At 41.4% G+C, this 16,880-nt stretch overlaps 1 protein-coding gene across 1 annotated transcript in view; it reads left to right on the forward strand.

The window, feature by feature from the left end:
* Nucleotides 1-16,167, forward strand: part of REX1BD (required for excision 1-B domain containing) — a 38,768-nt gene extending 22,601 nt beyond the window's left edge. The window contains exons 3-5 of the mRNA XM_075282407.1: nucleotides 11,856-12,060; nucleotides 13,775-13,863; nucleotides 15,598-16,167. Coding sequence (XP_075138508.1) covers nucleotides 11,856-12,060; nucleotides 13,775-13,863; nucleotides 15,598-15,670 — 367 coding nt within the window. The 3' untranslated portion in view covers nucleotides 15,671-16,167. The remainder of the gene's footprint in view (nucleotides 1-11,855; nucleotides 12,061-13,774; nucleotides 13,864-15,597) is intronic.
* Nucleotides 16,168-16,880: the final 713 nt, after the last annotated feature.

The raw sequence follows: 16,880 nt of genomic DNA on the forward strand, positions 1-16,880 counted from the left end.
TCCACCAACTGTTTGCATGCTTATTTTTTGCCACTTTATTGATTTTGGATCAGTTAGAATATTTCTACACTAGCCCACACTGTTCTTTAGCGGGTTTCAGTATCCAGTATGCTGTTTAGCCTCTCTACTGTCAGGTGAGTCGTCCGGACTGGAGTAGATTGGTGAGGACTATCTGCTTGACAGTAAAGTGCCTAATTAGCATATTTGCACAGGCAGGCTGCTTCATTGTTATCTTACAATGTCTTAAATTTACACTGTTTAACAACTATATAGTAAATGGGGGTGGGGGATGATCTGTTATTTTTAATGGTGTTTTTTTTTTTTCCCCCTATGTGGTAATAATTGTTACTGGGTAGAGTTTTAGAATCAGATGATTCATTCTGGTCTTTCTTGTGGTGCATAGGTGCACTGCGACATATAAGCTAAGGTATACTTTTTCTATTCTAGTAGAGTTTTTTTTTTTTAAATGTAGATTGCCCCACATAGGACTCACAATGTACATTTTTTCCCTATCAGTATGTCTTTTTGGAATATGGGATGAAAATCCATGCAAACACGGAGAGCATACAAACTCCTTGCAGATGTTTTTTTTCTTTTTTTCCTCTTGGCAGGATTTGAACACCAGGACCCAGCGCTGCAGGGCTGCAGTGCTAACCACTGAGCCACCGTGTGGCCCCTTAGTAGAGGTTATTTTCTGTCCATGAAAATAAATAATCTCTGTTTGAGAGAGGGAGTCCCAATTTTTAATCATAGTCTACCCTTTTCTTTAGGAATTTTTGGACCGTGAGGAAAAAGTCATATTTTTGTATTTATATTTTTTTAGTTAGTAGTGTGGAGGTGGGTTGTTGTTTGCCTAGGGCATTTGTAGAACTATTAGTAGATGGGTCCGTTATTTTGGAATTGTAGTCAGAAAAAAGTAAATTGATGAACAAGGTTGTGTTTCTTGCATATTTTCTTTGCTATTTTTTTCCACAGAATGTCCCCTTAGTGCTTCAGCACTGTAGTGCCCTCTAGTAGTAAGCCTTATTACTGCCCCCCACACATAACTCCCTCTTGGTGCTCAAACACAGTATGACACCCCATTAGTTCCCCCCACATCATACAATTCCATGTTAGTGCCCATATGAACTGTATAATGCTGCCTAACACCCTGTCCCTACACTGTATAATCGCATATTAGTGTATCCATGCAGTATAATGTCTGCTAGTGCACCCACACAGCATAATGCCCATGAGTACTAAAGAGTCTGTGGTTGAGGTATCACTCTTTCTCCCAACTTTGTTCACTATGCTCTACAGGTCCAGTAAGCACCGGTCCGAACAACAGGTGGCTGAGGGCCACCATGGTCCACCATTTTTATCCCTGTAGGCTTTGAATATTTTTTTGAGTATTTTCCAGCATATGTGCTGAACCTGAGAAGATGCAAAGTATTATTTTTTCTTATATCATTTGAAAAGTCTTTTCACCTTGTGGAAACACTGCCAGATACATACTGTAGCTGTTGTGTATATGCAACAGAAGTATCTCAACCGTATCTGCAAACCAGATTTTCCTTCTTTCAGCTGTAAAAGTGCAATATTATTTTTTCACACATTTATGGAGAGTGCCTCTGCAATATTGTTCAGCCTTTTATACACTCCTTTATGTGTACACACTACATTCTGAAGGTTAATCTTTCAGGGTCAATCTGCAAGGCAATTTTTCAAAGATTGAAAATGTGGAGAGTTCCAATTTTAACACTTCTACCCCAAATCATTGGCTTATTTATTTTATATATCTGGAATATTTATTTAAAAAAAAATAATAATAATAATAATAGTAAAATAAAGGTATATAATAATAAAAAGTTAAACGTTCCCACATGGCAGGATATTGGAGGATTGCTTGACTTCAAGACATCTGCTAGCTCTGTGTCTTACAATCTTTATCCATATGAAATATAGAGGCATTTCTGCAATGTGTTAATCATATTTGTGTTACTGAGGATTAAACAACAAACACACTCATAAATTCAGTCGCAAAATTGTGCAGTTTATTATCTGCAAGATTGTGTTGTTAATAACTTCTGGGATTTACCAAAGTGTAATAACAAATATAAAGCAGAATGACTGGCAATGTCAGCTTTATGCACATGGACAATTTGACAATTTCATTGTTGCAATGCTGTCATTTTTTGCGATTCTGACTCTAGGTTCACATCTGCACTTGGATTTCTGTTCTTCAGGACCGCTTGGGGACCTGAAAAACGGAATCCCAATCCGCTTAAAGGGATCCTATCCTTAAAACTCAATTTTTTTGTCCCTAACAGGTAGGAATAGCCTTAAGAAAGACTATTCTTCTACCTTTAGATGTCTTCTCCGTGCCGCCGTTCGGTATAAATACCGGTTTTTGTCAGTATGCAAATGAGTTCTCTCGCAGCAAACAGCACTGGAGGTGTCCCCAATGCTGTGAGAGAACTATCCAGCGCCGCCTCCCTCTTCTTCAGGAACGGGCTCTCTTTGCGTCGTCTTCTGGCACAGGGGTCAAATTTCTAGGCCTCGGGCAGAGCTGACTGCACATGCCCACGGCCACAAGAAAAATGGCCACTTAAACAGTATTGTAAGCGGCCGTTTTCTTAAAGGTTATGCAAGGATGTGCTTAGTTAAAAATGACTTTTCCCAATGATAGAGCCCTTTTAATAAAATGTGTGCCTGAAAGTAAAAACTTGGGCCACATAAATGGGACCAAAAAGACTAAAGGAGGAAGATAACACCGAGTAAACAATGGGTTATATCCACTGAGGTACTCTCCCTTAACCTCATATGTATCTTTAACCCTGTTTATATCACTACCACAGGGCTCTCGCGCTAATGGTGCATATCTAGCTGTGCGCTCCTGTGGTCAGAATGTAGCATGCAGGAACACCAAGGCGCCTGGATCCTGCTAATTGCTACCCACAAGTACTAAAGGAAATCAGGCAGCCAGCACATTAAGACTTTTTATTTCCCCTTTCCACTGGGGTTTCAAACCGGTCCGTGTTGTGGTATATGTAATGCCTGATATAGCCTGTTGTGCCCCTCTCATCACTCCAATCACATCACTTCTTTCAGGGGTGGAGGAGTGTGTGAACTCATGGAACAATGAGTCCTTGGTAATCTGGGAGACTTCACAGCAGCTCAAGGACTGAAAACACAGAGGTAAGTAGATTTTGCTGATGCAGGTACAAGTGCTTAATGGTTTATTTCCCATAGGGGAATCATCATTAGTCACTACTCAGATGGCATAGCTATATACAGTAGTCATTTCTTAAGATACTTAGTGGTAAAGTCAGAAGTTCCGCTGATCATTCTCCATTGTTATAGCTATATACATAAGTACAGCACAGTGGTATTATATACAGTCCTATGAAAAAGTTTGGGCACCCCTATTAATCTTAATCATTTTTTGTTCTAAATATTTTGGTGTTTGCAACAGCCATTTCAGTTTGATATATCTAATAACTGATGGACACAGTAATATTTCAGGATTGAAATGAGGTTTATTGTACTAACAGAAAATGTGCAATATGCATTAAACCAAAATTTGACCGGTGCAAAAGTATGGGCACCCTTATCATTTTATTGATTTGAATTCCCCTAACTACTTTTTACTGACTTACTGAAGCACAAAATTGGTTTTGTAACCTCAGTGAGCTTTGAACTTCATAGCCAGATGTATCCAATCATAAGAAAAGGTATTTAAGGTGGCCAATTGCAAGTTGATCTCCTATTTGAATCTCCTCTGAAGAGTGGCATCATGGGCTACTCAAAACAACTCTCAAATGATCTGAAAACAAAGATTGTTCAACATAGTTGTTCAGGGGAAGGATACAAAACGTTGTCTCAGAGATTTAACCTGTCAGTTTCCACTGTGAGGAACATAGTAAGGAAATGGAAGACCACAGGGACAGTTCTTGTTAAGCCCAGAAGTGGCAGGCCAAGAAAAATATCAGAAAGGCAGAGAAGAAGAATGGTGAGAACAGTCAAGGACAATCCACAGACCACCTCCAAAGAGCTGCAGATTCATCTTGCTGCAGATGGTGTCACTGTGCATCGGTCAACTATACAGCGCACTTTGCACAAATAGAAGCTGTATGGGAGAGTGATGAGAAAGAAGCCGTTTCTGCACGTACGCCACAAATAGAGTTGCCTGAGGTATGAAAAAGCACATTTGGACAAGGCAGCTTCATTTTGGAAACAAAAATTGAGTTGTTTGGTTATAAAAAAAAGGCGTTATGCATGGCGTCCAAAAAGAAACAGCATTCCAAGAAAAACACATGCTACCCACTGTAAAATTTGGTGGAGGTTCCATCATGCTTTGGGGCTGTGTGGCCAATGCCGGCATCGGGAATCTTGTTAAAGTTGAGAGTCGCATGGATTCCACTCAGTATCAGCAGATTCTTGAGAATAATGTTCAAGAATCAGTGACGAAGTTGAAGTTACGCCGGGGATGGATATTTCAGCAAGACAATGATCCAAAACACTGCTCCAAATCAACTCAGGCATTCATGCAGAGGAACAATTACAATGTTCTGGAATGGCCATCCCAGTCCCCAGACCTGAATATCATTGAACATCTGTGGGATGATTTGAAGCGGGCTGTCCATGCTCGGCGACCATCTAACTTAACTGAACTTGAATTGTTTGTCCAAAATACCTTTATCCAGGATCCAGGAACTGATTAAAAGCTACAGGAAGCGACTAGAGGCTGTTATCTTTGCAAAAGGAGGATCTACTAAATATTAATGTCACTTTTCTGTTGAGGTGCCCATACTTTTGCACCGGTCAAATTTTGGTTTAATGCATATTGCACATTTTCTGTTAGTACAATAAACCTCATTTCAATCCTGAAATATTACTGTGTCCATCAGTTATTAGATATATCAAACTGAAATGGCTGTTATAAACACCAAAATATTTAGAACTAAAAATGATTAAGATTAATAGGGGTGCCCAAACTTTTTCATAGGACTGTAGCTATATACATAGGGACAGCATGGTGATAATTGCACAGGCTATATGTGTGACTTGATGTAGTACTGTCATTACATGTATCCCACACACAGTGAGTTATAACACATAACTCTGTAAGTACTGCCATGAAATCTACTTTCTAGTCAGGAACTGTATGTTTTTCACCGGCATATACTATGGGCATCTGCGATGGCCTAGACCAGTCTTTCTCGAAGTGGGCGATAATGCCCCCTTGTGGGCGCTGGAGGCCTATAGGGGGGCAGTAAAGGGCACAGAGAAGATTGGGGGGCGTTGAAGCGGTTTAGGGGGGCGATGGCTAATTTAAAGGGGTGGTATTATAACAAGGATTCTATCTATACTGCTTGTTAATGTGGATTTAAGACTTTTCCTAAATACACTGCTTCAGCAAAACTGCTTTGTTTGTCCACTATCTTACTTTATTCACTTCATTATGGACACTAGCACCTGGCCCCCTGCTCATTGCTGAGGGAGCCACATGACGTAGCTCCCTGCTGTGTGGGGGGAGAGAGGGGGGGGCTGAGTGTACGGAGTCAGCCTGTGTCTGCACCACACATACACATCACCTAGCTCCCTGCTGTGAGATAGAGGGGGGGGGGGGGGGGGGTGGATAAGTGCTGCTTTCTTATATTAAGCAGTCTAAATCCTACTGGGCTAAAGGACCTGGTCTCTCTGTTCACTAGGATAAAGCTTTATTATATAGAGCAGGCTGCTAGTGGGCAGAGGAGCCAGGTCCTTTAGGAAACTCCGTACAAGGTAAATCCAAGTCTACAGGACGTTTTGATGACATCACAGGCCCTTCAGTCATCCCATAGGATCACGCTACGTGGTGGGCGGAGCTACACGCTAAGTAAATTCGAGCCTGATATTAACAAACTTGTTAAAAATCATCAAATTCATCCTTCACATTAGATTAGTTTTAAAATTAAAATTGAAATGTTTGTTTTAATAACATGAATACAAGTTTTCCTAATATTACAAAATGGTGTTTTACATTACCCTCATCAGAAAGTCTTATTTTCACATGACACACATAATTTAATTATTAACATAATGACTGCGATTGTGATTCTTAAGATGTAGTAAAGTAAAAAAATTTGGGGGGGCGCTAGAAAATAATTAATTCTCGAAGTGGGCGGTAGACAAAACAAGTTTGAGAACCTCTGGCCTAGACAAACGATTGTTCCGCCTATGAACTACAATGTCTGATGAAGGACTAACAATGGTTCCCCTATAAGAAATAAACCATTAAGCACTTGTACCTGCCTCAGCAAAATCTACATACCTTAAAGGGGATTTCCAGGCAAAAATATATTTTCCTTTTTTTTTAGAAGGTCAGTTAGTGCTATTAATGGGTTAATAAGTGCACCCAAATACCTTTTAGCAGTGTTTTGAGTGATAACTAGGTTTCTCCAGGAGCTCCTGACATCCTCTGCATTTGTATACGTGATGTAGGTTCCTGTGCTTTTATCCTACAGCTACCATGGTGCTTTGCATGAGCTCACTCACACTACCTCCCTCTCCCTCCCTCCCTCACCACGCCTGCACAATAGGGAGAGTGTCTGGCTATAGTGCAATGCCAGGACTCCAGCTCTATTGCGCAAGTGCCAGCAGACAGAAGAGGAAGGGCTGTTCTCACAGAAGTAAGTCATCTCCTGTGCCCAGAAGATCTTGAAAGGAAGACTGTAGTATGATGGGTTGGGGGGTAGTAAGGGTGATGTTATGTGTCCGGAAATGGGGAAATGCACCGTCACAGGATAATCAGAAAATGTGCATGGGCGGTCACATGACCGCAACAGCAATGCCGGCAAAATATACAGTTTTACTAAACTAAGTAATTTAGAAAGCATACGGGGGGAGGGTGTTTCGGTTATAGTATATAAATTTCATTTTATCATGGACAAACCCTTAAACCCCTTAGCGACCCTTGACATAATACTATGTCAAGAGTCGCATGGGCATGTATGGAGAGAGCTCAGGAGCTGAGCTTTCTCCATACAAGGTGGATGCCGGCTGTATAATTCAGCCAGCACCTGCCGCTAACAGCAGCTGTCGGTGCCCGCACCAATCCTTTAGATGCTGCAGTCAATCGGGACCGCAGTGTCTAAATTGCACAGGGGGAACGGACGCCGCCATTTTTCGCTGATCGCCACCCTCCTGAATGTCACCGGAGGGCGGCGATCAGTTGCTATGACAGCAGGAAGCCTATTGAAGGCTTCCAGGCTTGTCCCTGCATTAGTTCTGTTAGACGCTGGCAGAGGCAGTGTCTAATAGAAGTGATGGCATTTTGCTATTCACTGCAATACTGTAGTATTGCAGTGAATAGTATGAGCGATCAGACCCCTAGGTTTCAAGGTACGTAGGGGGTCTGATCATGAATGTAATAGAAGAAAAAAAAAGTTTTTAAAAGTATAAAAAAATACAAAAGTTCAAATCACCCCCCTTTCCCTAGATCATATATAAAAGTAAATAAAAAAAAAAAAAACACAAACACATTAGGTATCCCTGCGCTCCAAAATGCTCGAACTATTAAAATATTAAAACTTTTATCCCATATTGTGTACGGCGTAGTGGCAAAAAAAAAAATCAAACCATCAGATCTTTCCCCAATAAAAACGTCATCTTGTGCCGCATAAAAAGACACCGCACCCAGCTCCATACATCTAAATATGAACCTGGCTTGCAATGCCATAGTAGGAAGGGGTTAAGGATGAGTGTGACAGTAGCGTGTTTAAAGGGGCGCTATCACTGGATTTTCGCTATTTTAGATAAACATATGCCTAAATAGTCTTTAAAAAGGATAATCAGTTCCTGCTAATCGTTTTTTAAAAGACCTCCCCCCTCCTCCCCGTTTTAATGAATTACCTTTTAAACGTATATGTAAATGAGCCCTACCGTGCACCCCTCCACGTCATAATCTGTTCGCCCTCCTCTCTTCTATGTAAGTCCCTCCTCCTGCTTTCGATTCACCGCCTCCAACTGTCTCTTCCCGGACGAGTGGAACAGGACCTGTGATGACGCCACTACTGCTCTGTGATTGGCTTGTCCCTGCTAGTGGAACAGGGCCTGTGATGACATCACTACAAGGTCCTTCATCGTCTTCTACGTAGTGATCTATGCAGAGCAGGGGCTGTAGCTCCCATAGACACAGGGAGCTGCAGCCTCTGCTCTGCATAGATCACTGTGTAGAAGATGACGAAGGACCTTGTAGTGACGTCATCACACAGGCCCTTTTCCACTAGCAGGGACAAGCCAGTCACAGAGCAGTAGTGACGTCATCACAGGTCCTATTCCACTAACAGGGACAAGCCAATCACAGAGCAGGACATCATGGCTCATTCCTAGGGCTAACGCTTTGTCCGGGAAGAGACAGTTGGAGGTGGTGAACCGAAAGCAGGAGGAGGACTTGCATAGAAGAACCAAGAAAGGAGGACGTGAACAGAGTATGACGTGGAGGGGTGCACGAAACGAGCATTTTCAGCGCTGGGGCCCGCCCCCATCGCTGCCAGAGATCTAATTTACATACCGGTGTAGGGTGAGGCTCTCTCTGAAGGTGTCAGTTTTGTTTTTCAAGAAAAGTCTTCAGCTGACATAATTGATCTCTGATAAGACACCCAAGGGTGCTGAAGGATGTTCAAGGTATTAAATAACTGTTTGGGTTTGTGGGATTGGGAAGATATGACTGGTGGTGAAATAGGTCTGTTCCTTGTGGCTTTTCTTTCAGAGGCTTCCCACAACCCTTGAGGCCGGGCCTCAAATTGCGAATACACACCGTTTTGGCCATGGTAGAAATGCCAAAGCAAAAATGCCGTGTATTACAGTAGCTGCAAAGTGGATGGGATTCTGGCTAATTGCATCCACACATTGCAGGAAAAAAATCTGAAGGTGAAATGCTGTGAATTCAAAAACATTGCTTTTTTTTCTTCTTCTTCTTTTTTATCGCAGCATGTCAGTTATACCTACAGAAAGGCTGCCAGTTTCAATATACGTATGATAGGGACAGGAGGTCTGTAAAGGAAAACTGCATACATTCTGTAAAAAGTGCTGCAGGAGAAAATGCAATACATTTCCGCCATAGTCTATGCCGCAGCACTTTTTGGCTGTGGCTCACTACTTGGGACCTTAGCCTTCAGCACATCTCAGTTTATTGTTGGAACTTTATGCCGGAGTTGCCTTTTGATTCGCCAAGCACTGTTGTGTGTGTATAGCAGTGGCAGCATGTGTCCTGAAGTGAGGATATTCCAGAAAATGGTAGAATAGAGTTAAAGTTTTAGTGGATGTCAAGGAAGTTAAGGTTCATGTGGGGATGCATTAGACTTAGGGGGTCTGTTAAAGAGGAAAGAGATAAGAATGTAAATTGTGTCCAGAAAGCGTGGTGGGAGAGTTAAGAGAGGTTGGATCTGGGAACAAGATGGGTGAAGACCAGATCAAGTGTGTGCCCTCCCCATGTTAATGGAATGAGAATCACAATGAGAGCCCAAAAGAGGTGGTGAGAGATAAGAGTTTGGAAGCAGAAGGATGTTTTGAGTCAATGGGGATGTTGAAATTGCGCATGATGATAGTGGGGATATCACATGAATGGAAGTACATGACCAACTAGTGAAGTGGTCACTGAAGGTGGTGGTAGGTCCTGGTGGTCAATAGATGACAGCCACTTGGAGATTGGAGGATAAGTAAATGTGCACAGAGAGCACTTTGAAGGAGGGGAAGTAACGGTGGGCTGAAGGAGCAGTTATCAGACAGGCCAACACCTCTACTAGGTTTGTAACTTTTGTATAGGTATGGCACATTGTGAAGATGAGAGAACCCCTGCTATGTATTTTTCTTTGATAGGTTAGGATATATCCTAAGTTACATAATCCTGTTAGTCCTATGTTGTGTTTACGTTGCTGATCAGTTTGCTTCAGTGGTTTTATGTGTATGTAAGGGTAGATCGCTCTTTCTGGCTCTAGCCAGTTTTATTACCCCTGGCCAAACAGATATCAAAGGAGGGAGAGAGGGCTAATGACCCTGAGCTCACCCCAGACACAGCTTTCCTGCAGCCAGGAAAACATCCTTCTTTCTCAGGATCCTGCAGTGGGGGTAAGAGAAGGGGGATCTGCCTGGAATGGCAGTGTGGCTTGACACTCAACTTAGATTCTTTTTCACGTCCGTGGAGTTAGCTAAGGGAGCTGGATGTGTCCTTTCTCACTACAGAGGATCTCCAACGTCCTGGAACCAAAGACTCTGAAGTACACTCACTGGCCACTTTATTAGGTACACCATGCTGGTAACGGGTTGGACCCCCTTTTGCCTTCAGAACTGCCTCAATTCTTCGTGGCATAGATTCAACAAGGTGCTGGAAGCATTCCTCAGAGATTTTGGTCCATATTGACATGATGGCATCACACAGTTGCCGCAGATTTGTCGGCTGCACATCCATGATGCGAATCTCCCGTTCCACCACCTCCCAAAGATGCTCTATTGGATTGAGATCTGGTGACTGTGGAGGCCATTGGAGTACAGTGAACTCATTGTCATGTTCAAGAAACCAGTCTGAGATGATTCCAGCTTTATGACATGGCGCATTATCCTGCTGAAAGTAGCCATCAGATGTTGGGTACATTGTGGTCATAAAGGGATGGACATGGTCAGCAACAATACTCAGATAGGCTTTGGCGTTGCAACGATGCTCAATTGGTACCAAGGGGCCCAAAGAGTGCCAAGAAAATATTCCCCACACCATGACACCACCACCACCAGCCTGAACCGTTGATACAAGGCAGGATGGATCCATGCTTTCATGTTGTTGACGCCAAATTCTGACCCTACCATCCGAATGTCGCAGCAGAAATAGAGACTCATCAGACCAGGCAACGTTTTTCCAATCTTCAATTGTCCAATTTCGATGAGCTTGTGCAAATTGTAGCCTCAGTTTCCTGTTCTTAGCTGAAAGGAGTGGCACCCGGTGTGGTCTTCTGCTGCTGTAGCCCATCTGCCTCAAAGTTCGACGTACTGTGCGTTCAGAGATGCTCTTCTGGCTACCTTGGTTGTAACGGGTGGCTATTTGAGTCACTGTTGCCTTTCTATCAGCTCGAACCAGTCTGGCCATTCTCCTCTGGCATCAACAACGCATTTCCGCCCACAGAACTGCCGCTCACTGGATGTTTTTTCTTTATCGGACCATTCTCTGTAAACCCTAGAGATGGTTGTGCGTGAAAATCCCAGTAGATCAGCAGTTTCTGAAATACTCAGACCAGCCCTTCTGGCACCAACAACCATGCCACGTTCAAAGGCACTCAAATCACCTTTCTTCCCCATACTGATGCTCGGTTTGAACTGCAGGAGATTGTCTTGACCATGTCTACATGCCTAAATGCACTGAGTTGCCGCCATGTGATTGGCTGATTAGAAATTAAGTGTTAACGAGCAGTTGGACAGGTGTACCTAATAAAGTGGCCGGTGAGTGTATTTTACTGTTTTATTCCTTTTTATTTCTACAGCTGTTTGTAATGTGTGTTATTTGTAATCTCTCTAATACCAAGATGGTTCAGTGCTGCAGATATAAAGTGTTAACTTTAAGGCTATGCTCTATGAACCCATTATCTTTTTGAATTGTATATGTGCGCAAGATTTGTGCTGGACCTGAATCAGTGGTGGCAGTGCCGGAATGAATTTGGGGTGTGTGGACTGTGCTGGGGTGTGACTTGCACTCAGTTTGCAACCTGAATGAAGGGTGATGCAACATTGAGTGAGCGGACTTGAGTCGACCCTGGACAGCTGTGAGCCGTACATGACAGACATATTGGAATAATATTCAATTGAGGCTGCAAATAACTCTTATCTTTTTTTTTTTTTTTTCTCAGAGGGCATCAGGCATATCTGAAATCTGGCCCACACTATGATTTTATCCATTACCGCCAGTTGGTTCATGAGATAACACAAGCTTTTAATGGCATCAGCAAAGAACTTATCCAGATGAAGGATTGCTTCAAGGAACTGCATGACCGACCTGATCTTTCTGAACACCTTGAAAAGATCCAGGAGCTGGAGAAAGAGAAATTAGAGCTGGTATGATATACAGTCCTATGAAAAAGTTTGGGCACCCCTATTAATCTTAATCATTTTTAGTTCTAAATATTTTGGTGTTTATAACAGCCATTTCAGTTTGATATATCTAATAACTGATGGACACAGTAATATTTCAGGATTGAAATGAGGTTTATTGTACTAACAGAAAATGTGCAATATGCATTAAACCAAAATTTGACCGGTGCAAAAGTATGGGCACCTCAACAGAAAAGTGACATTAATATTTAGTAGATCCTCCTTTTGCAAAGATAACAGCCTCTAGTCGCTTCCTGTAGCTTTTAATCAGTTCCTGGATCCTGGATAAAGGTATTTTGGACAAACAATTCAAGTTCAGTTAAGTTAGATGGTCGCCGAGCATGGACAGCCCGCTTCAAATCATCCCACAGATGTTCAATGATATTCAGGTCTGGGGACTGGGATGGCCATTCCAGAACATTGTAATTGTTCCTCTGCATGAATGCCTGAGGATTTGGAGCGGTGTTTTGGATCATTGTCTTGCTGAAATATCCATCCCCGGCGTAACTTCAACTTCGTCACTGATTCTTGAACATTATTCTCAAGAATCTGCTGATACTGAGTGGAATCCATGCGACTCTCAACTTTAACAAGATTCCCGATGCCGGCATTGGCCACACAGCCCCAAAGCATGATGGAACCTCCACCAAATTTTACAGTGGGTAGCATGTGTTTTTCTTGGAATGCTGTTTCTTTTTGGACGCCATGCATAACGCCTTTTTTTATAACCAAACAACTCAATTTTTGTTTCCAAAATGAAGCTGCCTTGTCCAAATGTGCTTTTTCATACCTCAGGCAACTCTATTTGTGGCGTACGTGCAGAAACGGCTTCTTTCTCATCACTCTCCCATACAGCTTCTATTTGTGCAAAGTGCGCTGTATAGTTGACCGATGCACAGTGACACCATCTGCAGCAAGATGAATCTGCAGCTCTTTGGAGGTGGTCTGTGGATTGTCCTTGACTGTTCTCACCATTCTTCTTCTCTGCCTTTCTGATATTTTTCTTGGCCTGCCACTTCTGGGCTTAACAAGAACTGTCCCTGTGGTCTTCCATTTCCTTACTATGTTCCTCACAGTGGAAACTGACAGGTTAAATCTCTGAGACAACTTTTTGTATCCTTCCCCTGAACAACTATGTTGAACAATCTTTGTTTTCAGATCATTTGAGAGTTGTTTTGAGTAGCCCATGATGCCACTCTTCAGAGGAGATTCAAATAGGAGATCAACTTGCAATTGGCCACCTTAAATACCTTTTCTTATGATTGGATACATCTGGCTATGAAGTTCAAAGCTCACTGAGGTTACAAAACCAATTTTGTGCTTCAGTAAGTCAGTAAAAAGTAGTTAGGGGAATTCAAATCAATAAAATGATAAGGGTGCCCATACTTTTGCACCGGTCAAATTTTGGTTTAATGCATATTGCACATTTTCTGTTAGTACAATAAACCTCATTTCAATCCTGAAATATTACTGTGTCCATCAGTTATTAGATATATCAAACTGAAATGGCTGTTGCAAACACCAAAATATTTAGAACAAAAAATGATTAAGATTAATAGGGGTGCCCAAACTTTTTCATAGGACTGTATATTTCATATATAAATGTTGCTGATTGAGAACAATTTTTTTTTACATTTGGTAGATTAATACCTTATAATGCTTTTTTTTTTCTTGGCAGACTGCAAGATTACAGCTAGCGAAGCAGAATGCCCAGGACCATCCTAGCGATGAGTCCCATCAAGAAGAGGTTCAACTTCTAAAACACAAGTAATAGACTTTTCTTATACATTTTTTTCCTGTTTATGCTCAAAAGAAACTTAGCTTTTCTTAGTAGACAAACTTCTTTAGAATTGCAAACCGAAATCTTTTAAAGGGTCTCGATTACAATCTGTTCAACTATATTTTTAAGTGCAATTAGAACTTTAGCTTTAAAGGGATTTTCCCATGAACATAACCATATTTAGAGTTTTGGATAATTAAAAGTTAAACCTTCTTCCAAATATAAGTAATTAGAAAACATCTTTGAAACTCTGCAAAATTTTTAACATCTTAGTGGTGACAATCTTTAGTCTTGATCAGTTGCCAATGGATACAATAAAGGGACTTTCTGTGGTCTGGTACTTGTTAGACTCCTAGCAATGGTTTACTTATTGAGAACAGGTTACAAGGCAGGGATACTACATCTATGAGAAGATAAACCTGCCACAGTAAGGAAATCATGCTTGGTTTTTGAGACCACAGTCAGTTTCTACATGCATGATTTTAACCATTGGCAACCTATATGGACAACAGATTGTCATCACGAAGTTGAATAGAGAAAATCTTAAAAAATTTTTTTTCTCTATTCATCTTAATGATGGCAATCTGTTGTCTTGATAGGTTACCAATGGATAAGATCATGTATGCAGAAACTGTGGTCTGAAAACCCAATCACGATTACCTCACCTGGGGGCCAGGTTATCGTCTCGTGTGTAGTGTCACTGGCCATTGGAATGATTATGTTCGCTTGTTGGCTGCAGGCATGATTAAGGCGGGTTCACACCTGCGCCTGGTCTCCACTTTTGGGTTTCCGTCTTCTTCCGAGAGAAACTGGTCAGGAGACGGAAACCCGGCAAACAGTTTTCAAACCCTTTCACTTGGGTTTGCAAAGTGGCCGCTCGTGGGCGTCTTCTGCCTCTCTGCGGCTGAACCGTTTTTTTTAACCGGATACAAAGTCGGACATGCAGGACTTTGTGTCCAATTTTAAAAAAAAAACTTTCGCCACAGAGACCACAAAACGCTCACGGGCGAACACTGTCTGCCGGGTTTCTGTCTCCTGTCGGCAGAAGATGGAAACCTGAAAGCGGAGACCGGGGCACAGATGTGAACCTGCCCATAGTTTTTCTTTAAGAAGACCTCCTAATCTGCACTCATTAGTCCATTCTTACTCCAAATATTAGGCATGTTTGTTTAAAATAAAATAACACCACTCCATTGCCTTTAATAGTCCTCGTTTATTCTGTTCTGTCATTAGAACATTCTCTTACAGACTTTGCTGTCTTGAATGGAAGTCAAGCAGTGTTATCTTTTTTCTACTGCGGGTTTCATTGTTCAGTGTTTTAAATAGAGATTATTTTTGATATCATATAAAATTCTGAAATACTGTTCTATTCTGCTGATTTTATAGCCTGTTTACCATAGCTGTACCCAGGTGAAACTTCAGCTTTGGTATAGTTTAAGCAATTACTTGAAATGTGTTTTTGCTGTTGGCTCTGCCTATGCTAACCCTTTCAGAAATGGCCACCTGTAAAATGGGATTAAGTTGACATAAAGGGATAATATTTATTTCCACTGTTATTGTGACAGATATATATCACTACGATAACACCTTGAAAGTGCCTCAGTTCTAAACAAGGAGCGCAGCCTCTTTTCTGGGTGTTTCATAAACACTACCTAAACTTCTATATCGTGCGTAATGTAAGCCAGATGTATGTTATTTATAGTTCCCATCCGTTCCCGTAGGATAATTAAAACTGTGGAAGCAATCAGTGAAGTACTGCAGGATTTCAAGTATGATTGTGAAGAAATAAAATGACGTCTGCCTTTTTGGAAGCCACAAAATGTAAAGCGGAGCCTCGTCTGGACCACTTATTTGGATCTGCACTGTAGCAGAGCCAGCTCTGTTTCATCTGCTGCCCTCTCGGGTGACATTCTGGCTCTTTATCAGTAGGTGTTGTCTCACAGACATGGCAGGGAAATGTCTTTTTGCACTGCAACCTCTCCAAGATATAATTTACGTTTCTTTCCAACATTTTTTTATTTGAAAATGTGCCTTGTGATCTTTTCACAGTTTTCCTTTATTTGCCATTGCTTCTCATCATTTTGTGTATTCTGTATAAATGAAAAGATTGTTAATATTCTTTTGTGATTGTATTTTCTGTTGAACATAAAGGTTAAAGCTAAGATTGTCTTTTATTTTTGTCTATAGTTCATTCTGTAGTTCAGTAAAACTTTGAGATCAAAACCCAAAACTTTGTTGACAAGTAGTCTTCTGTGGGGTGAGGGGGATCTCAAATAAGATGGCCAGTATACATAATATATAGTGGAAAAAGGAAACCTGTTATAAAGATTGGCCAGGCAAAAGATAGGCCTGAGGAGGTTAAATAAATAAATAAACAAATCATACTCTCCTGTCTCCAGTGTCCTACCAGCGCATTACCGCCCTGCTGCTCAGATATCTTCTTGAAATGAAATTCCATTTTGGCTCAGACGTCCTTGGATCCTTTCATGGGCAAGAAAACATCAGATTGGCAGGACCGGACTGCGCTGGGAAAAGGCGAGTATAACTTTTTTTTTTTTTTTTTTACCTTCCTTGGCATATTTAATTTATAATAATATAATATAATAACATTTATGCCCGGACAACCCCTTTAAAGGGAGTCTATCATTGGCTAGATGTTTTTTAAAAAATAAGCATATCTTTACACAGTCTTTAGAAAGGCTTCTCTGGGCATATCTGTCATTCATTGATTCTCACAGCTGTTTTTTAATTAACCCGGTTTTCTTGATATGCAAGTTACTCTTCAGGGAGCACCGGAAGTGATATCCCTGTTTCTTGAGCACCACTACGTGTTGATGGACTTTCAATGGGAACAAAGCTTTTATAATCACTATAGAATCTATGCTAATCTACTTGCAACACCTCCTATATTGACTTATTATTAGAGTTGTAGAAGGAGGGATTGTCTGTAAAGAAGAGAGTGTTACCAGAACATTCTATAGTGATTATAAATGCTTTGTTATCA

This window comes from Leptodactylus fuscus, chromosome 1 (assembly GCF_031893055.1).
Source record: "Leptodactylus fuscus isolate aLepFus1 chromosome 1, aLepFus1.hap2, whole genome shotgun sequence".
Lineage (NCBI taxonomy): Eukaryota > Metazoa > Chordata > Amphibia > Anura > Leptodactylidae > Leptodactylus > Leptodactylus fuscus.